The 23,246-nt window shown below is 42.3% G+C and overlaps 2 protein-coding genes across 2 annotated transcripts in view; one reads left to right on the top strand and one right to left on the bottom strand.

Annotated features, from left to right (window-relative positions):
* Window positions 1-8,036: 8,036 nt before the first annotated feature.
* LOC149278168 (TATA box-binding protein-associated factor RNA polymerase I subunit A-like) lies at window positions 8,037-14,292 on the bottom strand. Its single transcript, XM_089502276.1, has 9 exons — window positions 14,230-14,292; window positions 12,146-12,344; window positions 11,303-11,418; window positions 10,244-10,402; window positions 9,890-9,956; window positions 9,514-9,754; window positions 8,764-8,799; window positions 8,265-8,419; window positions 8,037-8,146 (listed from the first exon to the last, which is right to left on the bottom strand). The coding sequence occupies exons 1-9, from the start codon at window positions 14,290-14,292 to the stop codon at window positions 8,037-8,039; spliced, it is 1,146 nt and encodes a 381-aa protein (XP_089358402.1).
* A 4,645-nt stretch (window positions 14,293-18,937) lies between these two features.
* LOC149278167 (transport and Golgi organization protein 1 homolog) overlaps window positions 18,938-23,246 on the top strand; it is a 30,780-nt gene continuing 26,471 nt past the window's right edge. Inside the window, exons 1-3 of the mRNA XM_089502275.1 lie at window positions 18,938-19,058; window positions 20,035-20,168; window positions 22,853-22,939. Coding sequence (XP_089358401.1) covers window positions 18,938-19,058; window positions 20,035-20,168; window positions 22,853-22,939 — 342 coding nt within the window. The remainder of the gene's footprint in view (window positions 19,059-20,034; window positions 20,169-22,852; window positions 22,940-23,246) is intronic.

The raw sequence follows: 23,246 nt of genomic DNA, 5'->3' as shown, positions 1-23,246 counted from the left end.
ATCTTGCCGAGGTGTAGACTTCATTAAAAACGTTAAAAACAAAAATAAAGGGATGTAGTGCGAACGATCCGGCTTCATGATAAGCAATTAAGATTAGTTAGGACTCGCCAAGATTTGGGGTATTTTGACGTAGTGGTGGACTGAGCAATATGTTGCCATATAGCATGACTGAATCCTCAATATTCATACCTCAGATAGGGGCTTTTAAAGCGCATGTGCTGGGAGTGCACGGATTCCTTACTTTATTTTGTGTACTTTATTAGGAATTACTAAGGAAAAGTTTCTTTTTGCTGCAATTCACTGTTTAGTGAATAAACGCCCAGGGACAAAATGGAATTAAATGCTACAAATCCGATGTATTTTGTATTGTTTTCTCCAAAATAAGGACTGCTTTTGGAAGGGGAATGCTGTAATGGCCTCATCTGGGGCTTTATATCGGGGGGGGGTCTATTTCAAAATAGGTTCAAGTGAGCAGCATTGGCTCAATATTGGCAACTTGTCTATTTTTGAAGTGAACTTGACAGAAGATCATACCAATTTGTCTAATCATGGATATCAAATTGAGTTGAGTTGTCCATCGAGTTGAAAATGGACTCCAACTTGACAAAATCAAGGTGGAGGCGAGTTGACCCAGAGCTCCATCAAACTCAACAGAGCTGCCCAAGACAACAACCAACTCAACCGGCAACTCAACTAGGTGCATACGTTTATAGACGGAATTAATGGTAGTGTTCTTTTTAATACAAGGACATCCAATGAGAACATTTTATTCCACATGCTTCATTCCGTCAAGACTAGTAATGACAGAATGAGCAATGGACTCGCAAAATGAACTTGGCCTACAGCCTCAGTGAAATAAAGCTGGGGTGACAAATATACATAGAAGCAACAGAAACCATTTATAAAGATGTTTTGCTTTGTTCCCTTGAATAGCAATTTACATTTACCTAGAACGATTAAAGGTCAGGCAAACAATCTTGGTTTTGGAAGATAGAACGTTGCTTTTTGTCTAAATTAAGTCATATGATATTTCTGCCGGCAGTAAAAAGCGGCCCGTATCTAAATCATTGAACATAAAAGGGTTGACAACTGATGTGAAGCCATATATGTATGATAAACTTCTGGCCATAAACAGGAGTCATATTGTGGAGGGGAGGGGTTATGAGAAGCACGGGATTCGGTCTGTGAGACGGAGAATTAACCCTTTCGTGACCAACGATGTACCACGTACGTCATGAAAAGTTGTCCCTAGACAAGTTATGACGTACCTGATAGGTACATTATAGGTTAAAAAGGTCCCACATCGCAGTAAACGCAGGGTCACCGCTGTAGCTGACCAAACCGTCTACAGCAGATTCCCTTCACGTCTGTGAATGTCATCGCTTCTACAGCCAATCACATGCGCGGATATAGTTAAATGACAAAGGTAGAGCCTGTAAAAGTGATTCCCTGGGTCCCAAGACCTAGATTTAATTGTAAAAAAAAACCTAAGGGGTTATTTTGTTTTTCATATATAGGTTTAAGTTTATATCTTGTTGTTAGCGTGATGAGGGTTAATTAGTGGGGAATCATATAGGGTTAGGTTTAGGTAGCAGTAAAAAAAAATAAAACCTGAAAAAAAACATTTAAACAGGTGAATATTATATAAGAATATTTTGTGGTTTCCAAATCAGGGCAGCTTAACAAATATATTTTTGGTATTTAAACCAGCTGTGGATAATTTATATAGCATTGTTTTTTTTAAATCCCATTTTTTATATTTTAGATATAAAAATAATGTCTTACATATACCAATACAGTTACATATAAAAAACACTACTGAAAAAAATGTATATCAATTAAGTGGGTTCAATCGCATTTGAACACAAAAGGGGCAATTTCCCAAAGCAGCCGGTATCTCTAGAGCCCTTGAGACAGAAAGCACCCTGGCACAGGAAACACTCACTGCTCACAACGCAGGCAGGAAGTGCCACCGGAACAAACCACCTGAGGCAGAGGGAGGTGGAATCTACCTAACTTTCCCAGTAGTTTATGTGCTTTTAATCACACCCTGACACACAGGGGTCTGCCGGATTAATGGGTAAAGGGGCATCTGTGTACAGGGGTCTGCTGGATGAATGAGTAAAGGGGCATCTGTGTACAGGGGTCTGCTGGATGAATGGGTAAAGGGGCATCTGTGTACAGGGGTCTGCTGGACGAATGAGTAAAGGGGCATCTGTGTACAGGGGTCTGCTGGATGAATGAGTAAAGGGGCATCTGTGTACAGGGGTCTGCTGGATGAATGGGTAAAGGGGCATCTGTGTACAGGGGTCTGCTGGACGAATGAGTAAAGGGGCATCTGTGTACAGGGGTCTGCTGGATGAATGAGTAAAGGGGCATCTGTGTACAGGGGTCTGCTGGATGAATGAGTAAAGGGGCATCTGTGTACAGGGGTCTGCTGGATGAATGGGTAAAGGGGCATCTGTGTACAGGGGTCTGCTGGACGAATGAGTAAAGGGGCATCTGTGTACAGGGGTCTGCTGGATGAATGAGTAAAGGGGCATCTGTGTACAGGGGTCTGCTGAATGAATGGGTAAAGGGGCATCTGTGTACAGGGGTCTGCTGGACGAATGAGTAAAGGGGCATCTGTGTACAGGGGTCTGCTGGATGAATGGGTAAAGGGGCATCTATGTACAGGGGTCTGCTGAATGAATGGGTAAAGGGGCATCTGTGTACAGGGGTCTGCTGGATGAATGGGTAAAGGGGCATCTATGTACAGGGGTCTGCTGGATGAATGGGTAAAGGGGCATCTGTGTACAGGGGTCTGCTGGATGAATGGGTAAAGGGCATCTATGTACAGGGGTCTGCTGGATGAATGGGTAAAGGGGCATCTGTGTACAGGGGTCTGCTGGATTAATGGGTAAAGGGGCATCTATGTACAGGGGTCTGCTGAATGAATGGGTAAAGGGGCATCTGTGTACAGGGGTCTGCTGGATGAATGGGTAAAGGGGCATCTATGTACAGGGGTCTGCTGGATGAATGGGTAAAGGGGCATCTGTGTACAGGGGTCTGCTGGATGAATGGGTAAAGGGGCATCTATGTGCAGGGGTCTGCTGGATGAATGGGTAAAGGGGCATCTGTGTACAGGGGTCTGCTGGATTAATGGGTAAAAGGTTATCTGCCCCTTTTGCCCTGTGGTAAGGTCAGCCTTCCCGATAGCTTAGGAATTTGGTTTGTCACTTGAGATAATTGTTTTGGGGATATTTGGTTTAAAAGGCTGCTCAATCAGTGTTCTGTCCTATCTTATTAGGATAAGTTACAAATTTGGCCAAAAGCTGCCATTGTAACCATAAAGAGACGAGACGGGGAGGAAAATAAATCGCACAGTGCATTAAAACATGCAATATTCATATCAAGTAAGTTAAATAATTAAGTGTCTTAATGTTCCAATAGAGAACACAAATCAGGATGATGCGATTGCATGCCCTAAAGTGCCAGATCAACCATAATCTGTATACACTTTGCTCTTTTCTTAAACTGCGTGTAATCAAAGCGGTTTCATCTGCAGACAATTAACTAAGGAACAGAAATATTTTCATGGTCATAACAATTTACAGAATGGTACACGATCCATTTCCTCTAGGAAAGGACTAACACACAAAGATATAGCTCAAGGGTGACATGTGTCCTTCAAATAAACCTCGCCATGTCCAGCTGGTTAAAGACCTCACATATCTGATTTACATTACTCAGAAAATATTCTTTGGAGATCGAGAAATACAGGCAAAAATCACTTTTAAAAAAAATAAATTTTACCATTTATTTTTAACGTTGAAGTTTTTTTTTTTTCATTCCAAATTACAATAAAACACCCTTTTATAATTTTACATTTACTTTCCAGGGTTTCTATGCCATTTTGTATCTCATCTTACAGTACATTATAAAACACTCAAATAAAAAAAATAAAAAATACAGAATACAGCAAGTCAAGACCCATCATCGTTAAAATAAAATTAGGGGTCCTAAGCTAAAAGCTAACATTGTGCCATATATTGATGAACACACAGAGTCAAATAGTATCAAGAGAGAATAATAGACCATATCTGTGACAATGTTTTTGCACAGCTAGTCATTGACTAGTGTGGTTCCCCTATAACGTATAGTGTAGATTTACCAGGTAAAGGGGTACCCTAGGGCAAATGTTTGCTCCATGTTCCCAAATGGCTTCTTTGAAGCTGGGGGAGGATTGCGCAACAACATGTTCCAAAAGTGCCGCTTTATGCAAGCGTTTTCCGATGTTTCTTCAACACCGCTATAAATGAAATAACTCGCATAAAAGAAGTGTCAAGGACCTATGGGTTGCCGGTAAGAGGTTTTCGGCGTGATAAGGGTATTATGACTACATCTTCGGCCGGAAGGCAGGGATCTGATGCACATGGCCATCAAGGTCAAGGTGATGACTAAAACCTCTTTCCAAAATAACATCTAAAATTATATGAACATGAGAAGATGCATGAAAAACAATGTTCTTCGAATATGTCTCTCTACAACCTGCCCGTGATCTCCGCCGCCTGCAAAAGTTGGAGAAAAGGGGAAGCTACCCAGGACAGTGTCGACAAATCAGGACTGTCTTTGCGAAAATCTGGACTCTTGGGATGTATGCAGCTGGCCCTCAAACATATTTATACAATTAATTAGTATTTTTTTTTTTTAGTTGCAGATTTTAGTTACAGACTTCAGTACAGATTTAGTATTTAGTTTAAATTCTTTAAATAGCTTGAATACTATAAATTGACTATTTCACATCCTAGTTATACCTTTCTGGGTACAATAAAAATTCACTTCTTTTATAGCGATACCAATAAAAAAAACCAGTCATGTTCACAGCAACACCTGTCACCGTCACAATCTGCGAATCATTATGTAGAGTTGCTAAATTCTTCTCCATTCATTGGAGTCGGTTTATTTATTAAGTACACTAGGCGAAGATATTAAGCTTCAAGCTTTAAGTTTCTTCCAGGTAAAACCTTCTAGTAATCATATAACATATTTTTTTTCTAGAATAAAAAAAAACACTGTAATGAATAGAAAACACAGGGTATACAATCACGTGAATTTGGGACTCCAACCAACATTCCATAGAATGTTACATGAATTACATGTTACATGAATTAACATTTACTGGTAAAACTTTTTTCCTATAGGGTCGTCTTATATTCAGGCTTTCTTTTTTTTTTTTCATAAATTAATATTCAGATTTTTCGTCTTATAATCAAGTATATAAGAAAACAGACTTGGGTAATTAAGTAGCACAGTATGTTATTACATTGCTTTCAAACAGAAGGGCTCATTTACGGCTTCAACGGTTTTTTTAAAGCTAAATCAGTGTCCAAAAATATTTTTTATGTTTTATTGTAGATTCACGATTCCTTCTTTATACCCCAAATGTAGGTTACGAACAGATTTTTGGATATGGCCCCGTCCACTGAGTCTGCGGTACCGCCGGCTTTATTATCTAGTAAAAATATATTACACACGGGGCTGGGATACCTCTGTGGGTTTATCACACTACAACCCATGACTATATAAAAGAAAGAAGAAAGAAGTGTAAAATAAAAAAAATAAAAAAAAATAAATAAATAAAAAAAATTGCTTTTGTTTACAGTTTTATTTTAAATTAGCAAAGGTGATGATGCTTCACCGTCCTAGCAACTCATAGACTACATAATGAGGAACCGCTGTTAAAGCTACAGATCATTACAGGTCCACAGATGAAGAGACTGGGAGGTGAAACGTACAACACACCAAAAAAATTAAAATATTCCTGCAACTTTTTGATAGGCTGGAATACTCTGAAGCAGGGGCAAAGGTGGTGCCTTTCTCAGTAGTTGAGGACAACCTTCTACTACTGAGAAGAACCCCGTGAAGCCGTTATGAAGAACAGATCGGGTTTAATGATAATTACCACTTCAAAGGAAATATGGGTCATCCTTTCTAAGTTGAGCCAAAGATGAAAGCTCCTGTTATTGCTGTATGTAGAAAACTTCCCATCATGTTGTCTGAAGCTAGATTACTTCTGGTAATAGCCTTTACAGCAGAACTACACGGTCTAGTAATAAAGATCTTTATTGCACTTTAGAACAATGAATAGAGATGGGTGCATCTTATAGGTGGCCCTTGTGGCTTCAGAGAAGAATTACTGGCGTGTTACTAATGCGTCAGTGGTCCGAGTTTATTCAAAAACAAAAAAACATACACTGTATGGACAGTCACCAGCAAGGACTTTGATGACATCACATTCAAAATACATACATAAGCAAACTGAGGATGACCTTTAGACAACTTGGAGAAAGATCTGTTCCCTACTCAGGATCCGGTGGTTCCCATCAGACCACAAGGCATCCTTAACACAACACCTTAGGTTCTAGGCTTCTCTCATGGCACCAACTGTTAGAGGATTATCTTGATGTCCAGGGAGGCTTCAGACCCCACATTGGCCTGGAAGACTCAAAGATTTACCGCAGCATCACAAGGCGCCTCCAGATCGGTGCTTTGTTGAACGCTTTGGAGCACGACCGAGTCACTTCCGAGTCTAGGCCCTTAAATCTTAACAAGTCTCCTTCAGAAGCCATAACAATCGTAGTTTTTTTTGATATGGGGAACCAGAGAGCCATCTTGGGTACAAATATTTGGACTTCTTCTAATAAACCCCTTACTGCAAGCCAGTTTGGCTTTCGCCCACTATGGCCATGGGGTGGTATGGGTTTACTGTACATTTTAACCTCTCCAGGGCACGGGGATGCAGGGGTATTACTTGAGGCTTATATGCACCAGGTATTATTAACCCTGCCAGAATACACATGGCGGGGAAGGGACAATTATTGATCTCCTTGCTTATAGGGTAACAGGTAACCCCACTGCACCAACTCTTTACTTTTATTAAATGGTTTAATGGAGCGAGGACTTGCAAGTCACTTTACACCCCCCTATGCAAGATGAAATTTGCAAATTCTTAAATGTTTGGGTTCTCAAACGGGATACAAGTGCATACGATGGGTAAAGTATACCCAAAACAAGGCTTATCAGTATTTCATATAAAGCAAAATACCACTGGTATTTTGGTTCAGAAGATAGGACACAAGGAAGATCCAAAGTGCTCCAAAAACTTTCTAGAACAAAAAAAGTACGTTGAAATAGATTATCTAAGCCAACAAACTAATTAGGGTGGCATATGACAAGGGATTCTACCAGCAAAATCAGATGTGAATTATTTTACTATATTTTTGCGTTGGGTTATATTCTCAAATAGGATACATTGTAAAAGGGCGCTTCCCTGTAGTCCAATTCCCATGACGCTGTATTTTCACAATCATTTTATGTGATAACATACCATGTAGCGTGTGCATGTCGTGTTTCCTGATGCTCGCTGCGGTCGTTGGTTCCTTAGAATACCTAAAAATCTCTGTTTGTACATTTTCCCCTTTGTTTTGCCCCTAGCAACACCAACCCCTAAAAAACAGTTGACTCAATGGGTCTGAGACACAGAAACCATCCTTTGAGCTTCATTAAACCTCAAACTAAACATGCAGTTAACCATTTTAAATCCACGCTCCATTTTGAAGAAAAGAACAAAACCAAAGTGGAGACCAGGTTCCTAATCTACAGCTACTTGGGTTGAATGCTCCGTTCCTTCCCCCCACCGACCAAGGTAGGGCCGGATCTTCTAGGTTCCCCTTCGAAGAGACCCACTGAAGTCTTGAAGGCAAGACGGGGGCCAGAAGGCTCAACCCTCCTTGATCTTAGCCAAAAAGGCAGAGCAGCTCATCAGCAGTTACATAATATGCAGAACGGGACAGCGTTTCATGTCTGAAAATAACTTTCACAGAAAGTTAACTTTATTAGCGTGGTTTACAGAAACGTGAAGTTGGCTGGTAAAAGGGCAACATGCTTCGCGGAAATACCTCTCAGTGTGAGAGCCGCTTCTCTAATGAGATCAGAGTCTCGTTATTAAGCCCTGGTAGATTGCGACAGATTCCATTCCAGACGTCCGACCGGTCTCAATCCGGACGCGCAGGTCGGCGCTCCTTCACAAACTTCGCTATACTCTTAAGGTACGTCTTCTGCTCTTTACTTACAAGGGTGCGGAGGGCAGAAAAATAACTGCATGCTGTTGGTAGATTTGGGAAAGGCAAAAACAATTATTTCTGTATAGAGAGCGATCTGCGAAGGTAGCATGTTATGCATGCATGACTACGATGGCGCTATATAAATGCTGTACTAGTTACCGTGACCCAGTAAAATCGCAGCCGCCCAGGCCTTTTCCATTGCCAGCTCCTCGTTCAACTGGCAATCTTTCTTGGCATGGAGTACAGTGAAGTGGTACGCAGGCCACCAACTCTTTCTGGTCTTCCACTGATCTCCGATCCAAGCTTGCTGATCACTGAGGGGAGAAGAAAACAAAAAAGGGTTAACAACACGAGGGGGGACCTGCCAATCATCCATAGTGTAATTATTCATATTTAAAATAGCACCAAATGATTAAATGATGAGCACTGGCAGCCTTTGATAGGGTATGAAGATTGGAGGGGTCAGTGCAAGGACAGTAATGATTTAACTGTTTTGCCTCCATCTGCCTCTAAACTCTGCTACACACACTTCTCTTTCATCGGCAGCCACATACGTATACGTGGTTGGCAAAGTGGACCCCATTATCAGGGTACACAGTCACTGTAGGGTCCCCCATTACTGTTACAGTGTACAAGCTGATCCCCAGCAATCGCTTACCCCCCAGAGCGTCGGTAACGCACGGCAAATTTACACCTAAAAAGCGGACGGAAAGCAGAGAATGCCGCTGATTTCTTTAGTATCATTTATGGGATTTCACCTGATCTTCTGTGTTCCTATCGTATGAACGATTACTTATACTGGATACATTTACAAAGAAGGTCGGAGTCCAGGCTTTTCAGATCAAAATACAACTCAAAGTACTTTCATTTTCTTTTTGGAGAATAGGGGCAAATAATAATGGGGCAAAAAGGAAAGAGAAGGGGGGAAAAATAAAAAAAAAAAATAAAAAAAAACTTTTACATAAAACAACCCAAAAAACTAATATGGCTGTAGTGGGTTAAAAGGCAGGGCAGTCGCAATGATGCAGTTCCATGGTTAGCAATAGACGTGCTAGAATTAGACACGGCTTGACAAAATTGGGGTACTTTGAGGCCAAGGCACCAATCTTTATAGATAGGTGCTTTAAAATAGCATTTGCTGGGTGTGCGGCAAAATCTCACATGGGGAGGAAAAAAAATCTCTATAAATGTGTAAAACAATTGCGCTGAGCTGTAACGAAAGGATTTTGAGATGTTTAAGCCAGCGTAAGTTTCTCTTTAAACACAAGAAGTGCCCGGAAAAGCATAACGCATCTTTTTTTTTTATCATCTCAGAGCCTGTCATACATGCAAAAACACAGAGTCCGTACTCAGATATAGTTTTGGGTTCCGATATAAAATTCTATAAAGACGTGACCATAGAAAATACCATTTCAGGGTTCTCTTCAACTGTTTCCTTAGACACCTCCAGGCTTTCACATCTTCCTTCCACCCCGCAAAATCCAGCAGGTCGAAGAGAACCTGCAGCGCGTGTTGCCGGTGCTCTTCTGAGCCTGGCAATACAACGAGACGGCTGGTAAATCTCTGCGCGGGGCAAGAGGGTGGCAAAGCATGGCATGTACAAAATGAAGAATCACCCGACACCGTGTAATGCTCGGCAGATGCCGATGCTGCGGATATAACCGCGGATGCATTTAAGTTGTAAGGCTGCCAAACGCAGTGTTAGTTTCTAACCCGCATCAAATGAACCGCATCCATTAACAAAACGTCACAATGGAAAGTGGTTCTTTTAACAATTAGAGTACCGGATTTTTCAAGGAGTTGGCTGAATTCCAGCATGAGCTTGTGCGATGGGACCCGGCAGTGCAAAGCCTAAGGATGATGAAAAATAAAGATCATTAAGAACAAAAAGAATTTAATGGAATCAGGAAACAAATTTACTAAGTTCTTCTGCAACGCAAACAGCATTGTGTGTTAAACACGCATGGGATGGGCATACGGCTCTTTATATCAAAAAGAGAGAGCAAGGTCTGATTAAGTTCCATATAGCGAGCATAATGGGCAGCCTATATGGGTGATACCCGCCGCCAAAGTCTGTTTGTAATTCATTGATTTTGTGACACTCCTGGCTTTTGCATAGAATATAAAATACATCCAACCTCCAATGTCTTGATGAGGGTTTTGCCCGGAGCTTCGTTGCGTTTGAGGAAATCGTAAAGGTAGACATGGGCGTTTGGATTCGCAGGATTTCTGCTGTTATAAGCATAGTCTGTCAAAAGCTTTACAATCTCTTCCCGCTTTCCAGACCGCTCTAGAAGCTGGGGAAAAAAAAAAAAAGACAAAAAAAACCCCCACAAATCTCAAGGAAACAGATCAATCAACATCTTTGTGATATAAATTGTCAGCACGGTCCTCCATAGCGTTAACGGGCCGCTGGGTGTTCTCCCTTTGAACCGGCCCAACTGATCAGCAGAGCGTGTTATACAGCACAGGGGCTGCCGTCTCCCCCCTGGCCTGGGCCAGAATACGCCACTCATGGGACTTGCCAGCTTAACCACATGCTAGGACCTGCAAGATTACCCCCTCATATTAAGTACTCTCCCTTTTTGTTGCGATACAGTCGACTACGCACAATGGGGTTTATCCACCAACAGTGAGCATCTACTGCACGAAGAGCCTGGCTGGCCCTGGAAAATGTATAACTAAAATGGCAGGATTTATTCAAAGTATCCTCATCCATTATATTATGCAGGGAGAGCTCAGTCCTTATTGCTGGAGAAACCCTGACAGCGTGGGCCCTTCATAATGTACGGCAACGGCGATGAAACCCCAACTTCTGCAAACTACCCTTTCAACTCACCCTTTAGTGGATAAAGCCCAGCACACATGGTAATATAAATGAAAATAAAAAATCAGGGTCAGATTTCTGAACAGGAGCAGAATATAATATATATATATATATATATATATATATATATATCTCAGAAACAGATGTTTTCACCTAATTTTACCTTTTCCAGGAACTTAACCTGAAGAAAGTGAGGATGGCCTGTTTTTTTTTTTTGCTCAACTGTCTTTTTATAGACAACTTTCTGCAGTTTTATAACATTCCTTTAGAAGGCATGGCTATTAATGCTTTAATCAACAACAGATGAATCATTTAGAATAGTAAAAGTTTTCAAAGAAGGAAAAAAAAAAAAAAAACTAGTTAATTTTACATGTACGTAGAAGAGAACAAAGGGGTCCCAAATGCCGGGATATTTAATGAGCTCTTCAAAACTAGCAGCTGTCTGTCTGAGAAAACCCTCAAGGGCCTGAGACGCAGAATCGACATCTGGAAAAGAAAACATTAAAAACCCATTGAATGAAATGGAAAAAAAATTAATTATTATTTTTAATTTGAGGGGCAATAGAATTCTGCAAATGAACCAATTAAAATACTAGATATTATCATCATCTTTTATTTATATAGCGCCAACAGTTTACGCAGTGCTAGATACTATTGTAACGTTGTTTTGCACCGTGTAGGATTAGGATGAGATGTATAATAGAATTTTAAATTCTTTAATTCTAACATTACAGACACTCCATGTTTAAACGGCGTATAGATTGCAGGAAAGACTAAGGATCTCAATACGTTTGTCTTGGAGGAGATGTAATAGAAACATTTAAATACACAGGGATTTAAAGTACAGGATGGAAATGTTTTCAAAGGAGGAGATATTTGGTTACAAAGAATATATATGGCATTTGCGATTGGCATGCGCAGAATTGTTTAAAAGAGACAATCCAGCGCCCCATTAATTAAGAATGCATTTACGTTTTCTCCCTACTTTTGCCGATCAGCAATAGGAAAGATTACTGCGTATGGGGGGGTTCTGTAGAATCCTTCCTTGCATTTGCAAATAGGGACAACAGTAACTTAAGGGGCCGCACAGCTACCACATGCATTAACGTGTATAAGACAGCAGGAGTCTCTCTCTAAGTTCCGCTTTGTCACAACACAGTAGTCCTCATTAATAAATAAAGCAAAAAGCCAGAGAGACCCTCAGATTGCTTACCATCCTCATTCGCCGATGATTGTTTGTCCAACCAGACGGTAAATTCCACCAGCGCTTTGTACGCCTGTATGAGCGTAATGTTCTTTTTCTCCGACGCGGAGATCTTTCCGTATCGCCAGATCCCCGCGAGCGTGAGGGTCCGGCAGGCGTCCTCCGGCTGGCCGTGGCACAAAAGATAGTAGAACTGCTCCAGAGTTATCTGCACCAAACAACGCGCAAAGTTATGACAAAAAAAAAAAAAGACCCCCTGTATGTCAACGCAGCTTCGCTTTCAAAATTAATTTTACCATGCAATATGTAGGGCTTTGAGCAAAGAAAAGCAGTGACGGAAGCATTTTAATAGATAAACGCCATTTACCAACGTACAGGAGGGTTTCAAAAAGAGGAGAAATGTTAGAACGAGAGATTGCGATCTAAAACAAGAACGTAAGGCATTCTGATGCATCACAGGGAAGTTTACTTTACTGAGAGGGCGGTAGATAAGGGGAACAACCTCCCGGCAGAATTGGTAGAGGCTAATACTTTGTGGCAACTAGTATTACCATTAATACTAATGGTAGAGGCTAATACTTTGTGGCAACTAGGCATTTCTGTTGCAAAGACATTAATTCTCACATATATAAAAAAAGGTATTTTCAAGCTCAAGACACCTAAATAACTGTATTTTGGTCAACTCAGCTATTTTGACAATTATACCAAAATCATACAAAACTGATATATATTATGCATACTAAATGTTGGATTTTACAGCTAAAAGTGGCATCAGGAGAGCCCTATCAGTCTGTGAAAAAGAAAAAAAAAATGTATAATTTGTGCAGGTTCAGTAAAAATGAATAAAAAAGGGGGGCCATCGCTAAAGAAATATTGTAAAAACATGAAAATATGAGGCTTTTGGGTCCAGCGGCTCAGTAAAAGGGGTTAAAGAAAGATGTACAAGACATACTAAAATAGTTATGAGCTTTAAATTAGATCTAGTAATGATTCCAGTTTCTGTTCAACTTGGACGATACTCGTTAGTTTGCAATAAGGAGCCAAATGACTGATAAGCAAAAGTTTTATAGCTTATTGCAGCTGCGCGTCTGAACCACAAGGTGTCGCTGTGCACACGCAGATCTATACAACCGTATTCCACATTATGTGAGGATCTAAGTCCGGCTTCCAGAGTCACTGAAACACCCCAACTTATCAAATGCCCCAAACACCGAAGTCTCCGCATTTACTCGTTAAGAATATTTATAAATCCGAACTTCCCGGATCACTTCAACAAGAACTTTAATGCACTGATATCCAGGTATTTTTGAGGAAAAAAAACCATCATATTTAATATCCACTACTTTTTTTTATTGCAGTTTATATTCTTTAAAGCAGAAGTGTCATGGAAAAATATGTCTGCTTACAGTGATGCAGTTGAGCACAGAATACTTTCTTTCTCTATTTTGTTCCAATAAACTCCTTGTATCTCAGTCATGTGATATTTTGGGTGACCGTTTGACTAACAAAAGTCTACATAAGGAAGCGTTTCATTGTGTAGAGTGATTAAGACCGAGCCATTCTATTATTTACCAACGAGCATGAAAAGTCAGGGTGTCTGCCTAGTTGACATTCAGTACACAGCTATGTAGGAACCCCGATTTATTTCAGAACTCAAATGCGATACTACAACAAAAACAACAAAAAAAAACGCGACTTTTCTTGTAAATCAGGGGTTTAGTCAACTTGAGAGCTGTATTGATTAGCAAATATCCTTAAAGAGACAGCCGAAAGGATAATTACAGGGATTGTGTAGAGCAGGGGTTCTCAAACTGCGGCCCTCCAGCTGCTGCAGGACTACATCTCCCATAATGCTCCTTCAGCTAAGGGGCTGGCTGAGGAGTATGGGAGATGTAGTCCTGCAGCAGCTGGAGGGCTGCAGTTTGAGAACCCCTGGTGTAGAGAGTGCTCCCTGCGCTCCCATTCTCTGCAGATACCCAGCACTCGCAGACATAAAGGTTCAGTAAATGAAGCCGTCGGGCGGTGGGTAACCTGTAGAAATACGTAGATGATATTTTCACCAATACTAAATGGGGCAGCAGATATAGCCTCACCTTGACGTAATTCTTTACCCCGGCATTCTTCATGACCTCGTTGAAATAGCTGACATCTTCCATAGTGCTTTTCGGGTGATTTAAGAGAATCTCATTTCCCAGCCTCCAAATTACCTGTTAATACAAAAAGGACTTGTTTTAGCGAACAACATAATTACGAATAAAAGAATAAAGGAAACAACTTGCTGATTTGTGTGTTATCTATATGCCGAGTAGCTATATGCGTTAAAATCTGTAACATGGCCTGGGTCCCACACTTTATAGCTCGGTATACTAAAACATTTTAATCTGTAAATGCCGTAATATAAGTGATATTTACATATTATACAGATTATAGAACAAATACTGTTTATTCCATGAAAGCAGCCATCCTAAATAGCTTTTCTCAGGATCTGCAGGGTTATTCCTCCCTATTAAGTTAGCATAAAACATCTCCAAAATACTGTAATAAGCTAGATGTGAAATATTACAGTTCCTTAGATACTTGAAGAGTGATAAAGAGGTGAAGAATATTTAAAATATCTGAAACTCGCCATTGTAAAAATAAACACAAAAATAAAAAGGTGACAGCCTGTCAAATCAAGACTAATGTACAGATCCAGGGAATACATTAATTGCATACGTACGGTAACTGCTGCCTTGTGCTTTAGTTTTGAGATAGATAGATATACCGTATTTGGTCGATTATAAGACGACCCCCAAAATCAGAATATCAATTTATGGGAAAAAAAGAAAAAGCTTGAAAAGTTTTACCAGTAAATGTTAATTCATGTAAACTATGTGAACAATTGTTTGTTAATAAAAGCTATGATTGAGAAAAATATTTTGTTTTTATTTCCTTTTTTTTTTTCTTCAACCTGCCCCCCCAGTTATGCACATCTGCCCCCAGGCTTGCCACTCTGCCCCAGAAATGCCTTATACCCCATGTATGCCACTGTGCCCCATGATATGCCTTTTAACCCTCTAAATGCCACTGTGCCCCATGATATGCCTTTTGACCCCCTATGTGCCACTCTGGCATTAAGGCATATTATGGGGCAGAGTGGAATATAGGGAGTTAAAAGGCATTTCAGGAGGCAGAGTGGCATTAAAGGGGTTAAAAGGCATTTCACAGGGCACTCTGCCTCCAGAAATGCCTTACACCCCCCATTTAACACTCCCTCCCTCCTCCAAACTTAGTCCGGGCAGCATGTAGAGCTCCACGCGAATCGCGTAGAGCTCTACACGCTGCCCGGACTACGCACCGGGGACTCAGAAGCACCGGTAAGTTGGAGGGGGGGCCATAACACAGGAGGATCCAGGTCCCCTGCATCGCTGCGGCGGATCTGGATCTTAGTCTCATAATCAGACCTATTTGAGGTTTGATTATAAGACGACCCTGATTATAAGACGAGGGGGATTTTTCAGAGCATTTGCTCTGGAAAAAACCTCGTCTTATAATCGAGCAAATACGGTATTAGCCTTTTGCACTTTAAACTTGGATCAGTGAACACAGTGTGCCGTTGGAACACAGGATTGATGGGGGTGATAAAGGGCCATTGGAACACAGGAGTGATGGGAGTGATAAAGGGCCATTTGAACACAGGAGTGATGGGAGTGATAAAGGGCCATTTGAACACAGGAGTGATGGGAGTGATAAAGGGCTTCTTTGCACCTATGAAGAGATTCCATTAAGAATCAGCCGTTTCCAGCTACTATAGTCATTTACATTAACCCCGTCTGCGCTGGATTTCTGAACCATTTCATGTATTAACTGACAAAATCTGTTTTTCTTATAATGAAACTTTTGAACATTGTGTATTTTGCAAGGATTTAGCCCATATACCGTAATAATGGGAGGTTTTCTCTCTCAATTATAGTGAACGATCCAGATTAATAACGCAAAACAATTAATGACCAAAGGTACGTGCTTTTTAGAGTGTAAGCTCACGCGCCCACCATTCTCGCCATGAACTCAGTGTGCCAGTTCCATAGAAGGCAAGCTCAGTAGCAGGGTCCTCGACTCCTGCCGTAGCTGTAGGTGTCTTTGCTGTATTTTTATTAACCACCAGACGCCGTCACCCTTGTTAACAGATTCCGGATCTCATTTAGATCTCACCTCCGGAGCTTGCCTCTGTCTTTCGGTCGTGCGATCTTCGAGAGTTTGAAAATAGCTCATCATAAGATCGGTCGCCCTCACCCATTCGCCCTTGGACATAGCTTGATGAATGAGGCTGAAACACAGATTGGTAGTTCCGCGGAACGAGTTGGCTATAGAAGAACCTGCAAACCAAAGTAACTTATTATATTCATTCCACCGTTAATTAATGGGCGAGAGGAAAATAAACACTAGTTTCTCTAGGAGGTAGGTATAAAGAAGAAATGCTTGTGCAAAGTGGTCAAAAGGGCAATCGCTATAGCAACCACTGGCATGCTCCTCCCGATTGGCTCACTTTTAATACCTTGCCCCATATTATTTATTTATGCATTTTCCCCCCTAGGAGTTTTGATTCTACCCAAACCTTGAACGGTTTTCGTTTTGTAACGGCGAGATCCCACAAGCGGGTAACGAAGAAGCTGGCATTGTGGTTGAAGGCCAGGAGATAAGCATAGAAAACAGATCAAGAAATTAAAAGAATGAAAAATTCAATGTACTTTTGTTCGCCAGTCCCACATGCCTCTTCTTCAGAAAAATCCCTTTGTACTGATTCGGCTCCTCCGTCAGATCACATGACTGGTCGCTTAATTCTTCCATCTTTGAATCTGAAATAAGGCAAAAAAATAATATTAAACTTCACTGAATCTTAACCTTGCAGATTATTATGTAACAGTTCACGCGGTTATTACTAATGGTACAGCTGCAAGGTGATGACTTCCCACCAGAAACCAGCGGGGTCTCTCAGCATCCTATATACTACGTTATCCATTGATAAGTAAACTCAGGATGAACCCCCGGGGTTCTGCTGCGGAGCACAATTTGAAGTCGGCGGGATGTCAGCGCAGGCGACAAAGGCACTTGAAAGTGCTGTTTGTGTTGCGTGAGCTCAACGCCTATGTATGCACTACTGTGCTTGTGTGGGAAGCATACTTAAGTACATTTTCTTATTTCACTAGAGGCAGACAGTGGGAGGAGAAAAAATAAACATCAGTTTGCATAAAGTCAAATAAGCAGAAGAAAGTGATCCAAGGAAATCCATTTTAGAGCTTCAGCAGGGGCTCGAGCATTAGAGTGGATTACTGCAACAAAGCCTCAACATCTGAGTACTTTATCTGCCACGAATACATAGAAAAGGCAGGAGAGCGTAGTTTATAAATCAAAAGGTATATTCTTATGTATAGCGCCAGCATATTCCACAGAGCTGTACAATGGAAAAACAGGGCATAGCAAGTACTGGATAACAGTAACAATTTTACTTACAGACACAAAAGGTTCCTTACCTTCCTCAAAAAGCTTTCACTCTAAATGAATGGATTCCTGCAATTATCACACGCAGCCAATCTACCCAACCCAGCGCACCTGCTGTTACACCAAAGTCCCTATGGGCCTAAGTCACATACACGAAGCTAATGGACGTAGGGCCACAGCTTGCAGTTGAAATACCAATATTCTGTGAAAGATACTATTAGCGTTTCTCTAACCCTGTCTTTGGACCAAAATAACGCGAAAACACATTTAATTCCATGTATTACATAATTCAGATCCTTGCACGGCTAGTATAATAACACGGAAAAAACCCAAATATTTCCATCCTCGATCTCACCACATCAGGCACAGGATCCCTCCGACCACGCTGCTTCCGGTTTCATTCCGTCCCTATAAAACAAGCATCGACCGCCATATTACGACTGGCACGATCTCCGGAACTTACAAACCAAAGCGGTTCCGGTTAACTACCCCGTCGCGTTTTTTTCCTCAGTTGGCTCGTCTGCGCATGTGGCAAGTGTAGCAATGGCTTCCGGTAGTTGTAGTTTTGGGGCACTCCTTAGCCTCTGACGTGTTTAGTTGTGATGTTGTTGACATCATTAATAACATTTTTTTAGTATGAAAATGAAAGTATGGTCGACATATTTTTTTTGGGGGGGTGCATTTTGCCACCACTCCTGTAGAGTGATAAATGTTACTCTTTAACAAGAACTGTCACTTTTGGGGGGGAAATAAAACCATACTTGCCCCAAAATATATTTGTGGGGGTTCACTAAATGAGAATGGGGGGCGGGAGTTACGGTTGAAGAAAGTCATGCCAAAAACACGAAAACTGCTCTGGCCCTGTGGTGTAAGAGAAGTCCTGGTCCGTAAGGGGTTAAAGCCCTAGGGCATGAGGGGCAGCTGGGTTTAACCCCCAGAGCAAGTACCCCAGCTTACCCCTAATAATATACCTCAGACCTAGAGAATGCACCCCCCTATAGTTCCAAATACCACTCCAATAGCCACAGGCATTACAGAAACCCCTCTCCTTGTATTATACCCATGGCTGGGGGTACCAGGGCAGATACGGGGGGGGGGGGGGGCAAATCCTACCTCTGCCCATTAACAAAGAAAATATAGCCTCCCTCTACTCCTTAACCCTTCCCTCCTCTCTTAGCAGTAGCTCTCCCTCCTCCCCTGGGCTGCCCCTTCCTTGCAGCCTCCTCCCCCACATCCTTGCCGTGTTGTCTCCTGCTGACGTGTCTGCCTCTCTCTGCTCATGCTCTCTCCCCTCCATCTACCGGACACCGCCACCCTGCCGACATGGCTGCGGCCAGACACCCCATCTACCTGCTGCTCCTGTTGGCTCACCTCCCCCAGGGCAGCCGGGCGCAGGACCGGAGGTTCTCGGAGCTGAAGCGCTGCGCTGATCCCGAGTGCAGCAGTGAGTGCCCTTATCTTACTGCACGGGGGGCAAAAGTCCTCAGGGTGGGGGGAGAATGCAGTCACCCCCCTCCACTTTACCCTTCTCCACTTTCTCCTCTCGCTTTATTACCCCGCTCCTGCGCACTTCTCTCCCCGCTCTGTTTGCCCCATGCATGCTCTTATATATCTATCTATATACATATATATATATTTATCTGTACTTTTGCGTCATATGTACTATGTGCGCGCGCTGCGTCACCTTGGAGATCCGGGCACACATGCTAGTGCTGTATGTTGTGCTCATGTATGACCTCGCTGTGTGTGTTCTAATGCCTGCTGGGGTTTTAAAGGGGCAGCGTTCCCTTTCATGGGGCAGTTTTCTTTGTACAGGGTGATGGGGGTTGGGATGCTTATTGTTTACATCCACAAGTCCTACGCCGCCGTCGGGTAGAAGCCCATCTGCCGGTTACAACTCTCAGCACCCTCAGCCAGTGTTTGGTAGCCGACGATGTCCGATCGCTTTTCGATTCAGAATTGTAAAATCGGTTAGTAAACTCCTCGTGTTTATAGATTACGATGTCTTGGAGAGGGGACTGGATGTTACCAGCAGCGGGGCGCTTTATATCGTTTATATAGCGCCAACAGATTCCGTGGTGCGGTTACGAACAGTGACGATGTTAATATATATATCTAAAAAGCGTAGAATACATTTGGGTTACCGCTTTGCTATAAAGTTTAGATGGAATGTAAGGAAGTTTTACTTTACTGAGAGAGTGGTTGATAAGTGGAACAGCCTCCCAGCAGAAGTGGTAGAGGGCATTAAACATGCATGGGATAGGCATATGGCTCCTTTTCTGTGTAACGTGTCCCGCCGTCTCTTTCTTGGAAGGTTCGGGCTGGGGGTCCTAGCGGCTCCCGTGGCTGTCCTGGCGGCCCCCCGGGGCCCCGCGTACCCTCTTGGTTGTGTTGAATGATTTTTCTCTCCCCCCCCGCAGTGCTCATGGTCCGGGGGAAAGCGCTCAAAGACTTCACCGGCCCCGACTGTCGCTTTGTGAATTTTAAGAAGGACGAATCGATCTACGTGTATCACAAACTGGACGGGCGGACGACGGACCTGTGGGCCGGGACGGTACGTCACACGCTACATATCTCTTATCATACGTGACGAATAAACGTGTGGATGCAGACTGTCAATCAGTGGGTTCCAATCAGAACGACGTCTCTGTTCCCTGTTACTTTTTGGCTCCTGTGGCTTTCCGTAGCACCTCAAAGTCGCTTATTGTGCCTGGTGGTCCTTCCCTGGGAATGTACGGAGTCTCTGATTTGCAGCCGGTGGGGGTCCATCGGGGAGGGGGGGCACTTTAATGTTCATCCTGTCTGAATTATCCATAGGTTACGCAGGGTCAATGACTTTGCCACGTTTCACGGTTTCCCGATGAAAATAAGTAATTTACATAAAATACGCTTTATTGGAGTGAGAAAGGAGGCTTAACCTCCTTTTCTGAGGATGTGCATGATTATTCCTCCCCAGTAGGTTATTGTTTTGCCCGTATTATTGCCGAGCTCCACTTCCATGAGATGAAGGGGCAGCTCTAGTGACAGAAGCGATGGTGACCGTTCCCGGTTTACATGCCCCCAAGCCATGGTTTTTACTGGTATTTCAACCCCCCCCCCCCCACTTTCTAGAAGAGCCAACCCTGAGTCTCTTCAAATATTAACCCTTTAATAGCTCGTTTTGAAGATTCTGTGTAGCGACTCACCAAATATGTTACCCAAATGGTTCTAATACCGGCCCTCGTGGGGACCTTGACTCGTCATTATTTAAGGATACACTTCATTGAGTCGCCTGCATTCAAGCAGGGATATCTACCATAACATACTAGGGGCAAAAGCACCAATCGGGATCTCTCTGGAGGCGTGACATCACATGTTAATTAAAGCGAATGACACGCTGCGTAGCTGCATGTTCAGGCCGGGTTCGATGTATATCGTAGAACGTTTCATGGTAGTAAAGTCAGGGACATAAAACCAGAACTCACGCTTTAGTGAATAAACCCCTTTTTGTTACAATTCTGAATGAACCAGTAGCGTCCGTATGCGGCCCCTGTGGCCGGTGGAGGCAGACCAGGCGCTGCTGCTTTCGTTACATCTGTAGCTTAATATTAATGGCTGTTCTAGTGCTTGCTGTTATTTGCACGCGGATCGGTGTAAATATATTCGGAACGTGATGCCAATTTCCTGCGGAATCGCCCCCCCCCCCCCCAGCGATGTGCTTTCATCCTGCGCTGCCGGGGATCTGGGATCGTTTCCAGGGATCAGCGAGTGCATTTGTTAAGACAACTTGGTTTCCAGGAATACTGAACAACATATGTCTTTCCCCTGTGCTGAGAGGGTGGTAGATAAGTGGAATGGCCTTCCAGCAGAAGTGGTAGAGGGCAATACAGTGAGGGGATTTAAACATGCATGGGATCGGCATACGGCTCCTGAATCTAAGACGAGACCAACGACTGATTAAGGTTTAAATATTTACAGCAGGAGAAATAGACGACTAGATGGGCCGAATGGGGCCGATCTGCCATCAAATGTCTTGTTTAAAAAAGCTGTGATAGAAACTATGCGGCTGGCATCCATTTTTTTTTTGTCTGACGCTCTCAGAAAGGCCAAGAGGCTGGCTGAGCTTCATGGGCTCCGTATAGCGATAAAGGAGTCCTATTTAGAAATTAAAGCGCCTACGAAGTCCCGACTTCCAGGAACAAGAATTAAATCCGCGTGGGCTGCTATTCCGATAACCGCACATCCCGAGGAGGAATAAATCAGGGCCGTATCTTCAAACGTGCGTTCCAATGTGAGAAACGTTTAAAGGGCAGCGGCCGTAAAGATCCGACAGAAGAAGAGATGCGTGGAAAGTGATCAGGGAATGATTGCTGGCGTTAACCGGCTTGCTGTGACGTACCGGCAATAGAGCTGTAAATACCTCGCTCTGATAAACTAAAGGCAAGAGTAGGGTCCAAACCCCGGGCAGATTACCGCGTTGGCCATGAGTATACGTTGTACAGCGCTACGGAATCTGATGGCGCTATATAAAACAATAAATAATAATGAGAACGTCCTGGCGCATCGTGCCTCTGGGTGTCGGAGGGGTTAAAATGCTTTGTAGTTGAGTTCTTTTTGTTCTCTCTTGTAAATGGCTTCGTGGACGGGGCGCAAAATTAAACATCCGGGTAATCACAAAAAAATTATTATTATTGGCAGATTTACACAGCGATGGCTTATAATTGTTTTAACAAAGCAAATAGAATTTCGTTTGCTCAGAATTCTGTTGTTTACTTAAAAGATAAGATTTTTTTATGTGATTTGATTGGGTTTAGAGAGGCAGTAAAAAAAAAAAAAAAAGATTTTGGTCGGCAGATTCTGCCCCGTCCAGTCGCCCGCTTTTCTTGCTGTAAAGACGCAAACCTTAATCAGTCGTTGGTCTCGTCTTAGATTCAGGAGCCGTATGTCTATCCCATGCGTGTTTAAATTCCCTCACTGTATTACCCTCTACCACTTCTGCTGGGAGGCTGTTCCACTTATCTACCACCCTCTCAGTAAATACTTACCCATTTTATTGCTAATCGTGCAGATTCGGAGAACGTTCCATTCTGCTCCCATGGTATGCACATAAGGTGGGTTTCTAATGCGTAGATACATGTTACATATTGTAATCTGTAAACATGATTGTTACATTTATTGCACTGAACGATAAAATGTAGCGTTTGGAAAAGTTATGAAGCAAAATAAATAACGTTTATATATTCTGTTTATTCTGTGCAGGTTGGCACTACGTTTGGATACTTCCCAAAGGAACTACTGGATGTAAAACAAGTTTATGTGAATGATGAAATAGAGCTGCCGGCAGATGTAAGATTTTTATTTTTTTTTGTTTTCTTTTTTTTTTCCCATTTATATTATATTTAGAAATGACTTAATAACGTTGATCTTCAACGTGAGGCCCAAAGGAGAATTCTAACGGGCGCTTAAGCTGGCCCCTAATTATTAATAAGAATATTATTTATTATTAATATTATTTATATATACATGGCTTTATTCTTAATTTTTTCATAACCTCTCACAGTAGGTGGGCTTCTGAAATTAATACATTTTCAGTAAATGTCAGGAAATCTTTAAAGAGTATACAGTTGGCATATATTCTATACCGTATATATTA

This window comes from Sceloporus occidentalis, unplaced genomic scaffold, assembly GCF_023333645.1.
Source record: "Sceloporus occidentalis isolate IW3139 unplaced genomic scaffold, rSceOcc1.0.p SCAF_199, whole genome shotgun sequence".
In the NCBI taxonomy this organism is placed as follows: domain Eukaryota; kingdom Metazoa; phylum Chordata; class Lepidosauria; order Squamata; family Phrynosomatidae; genus Sceloporus; species Sceloporus occidentalis.
The sequence above is the reverse complement of the archived record's forward strand: the minus strand, read 5'-3'. Positions and strand labels throughout refer to the sequence as shown.

Coding starts and splice junctions, on each gene's coding strand:
- LOC149278168 (XM_089502276.1), bottom strand. CDS start 14,292: ATGGAAGATGTCAGCTATTTCAACGAGGTCATGAAGAATGCCGGGGTA. Junction 10,403..11,302: donor TTGTTCTCTTCTACGTACAT/GTAAAATTAACT, acceptor TTTTTTCCCCAG/CTTCTAGAGCGGTCTGGAAA. Junction 8,147..8,264: donor TGCGATTTTACTGGGTCACG/GTAACTAGTACA, acceptor ATCTACCAACAG/CATGCAGTTATTTTTCTGCC.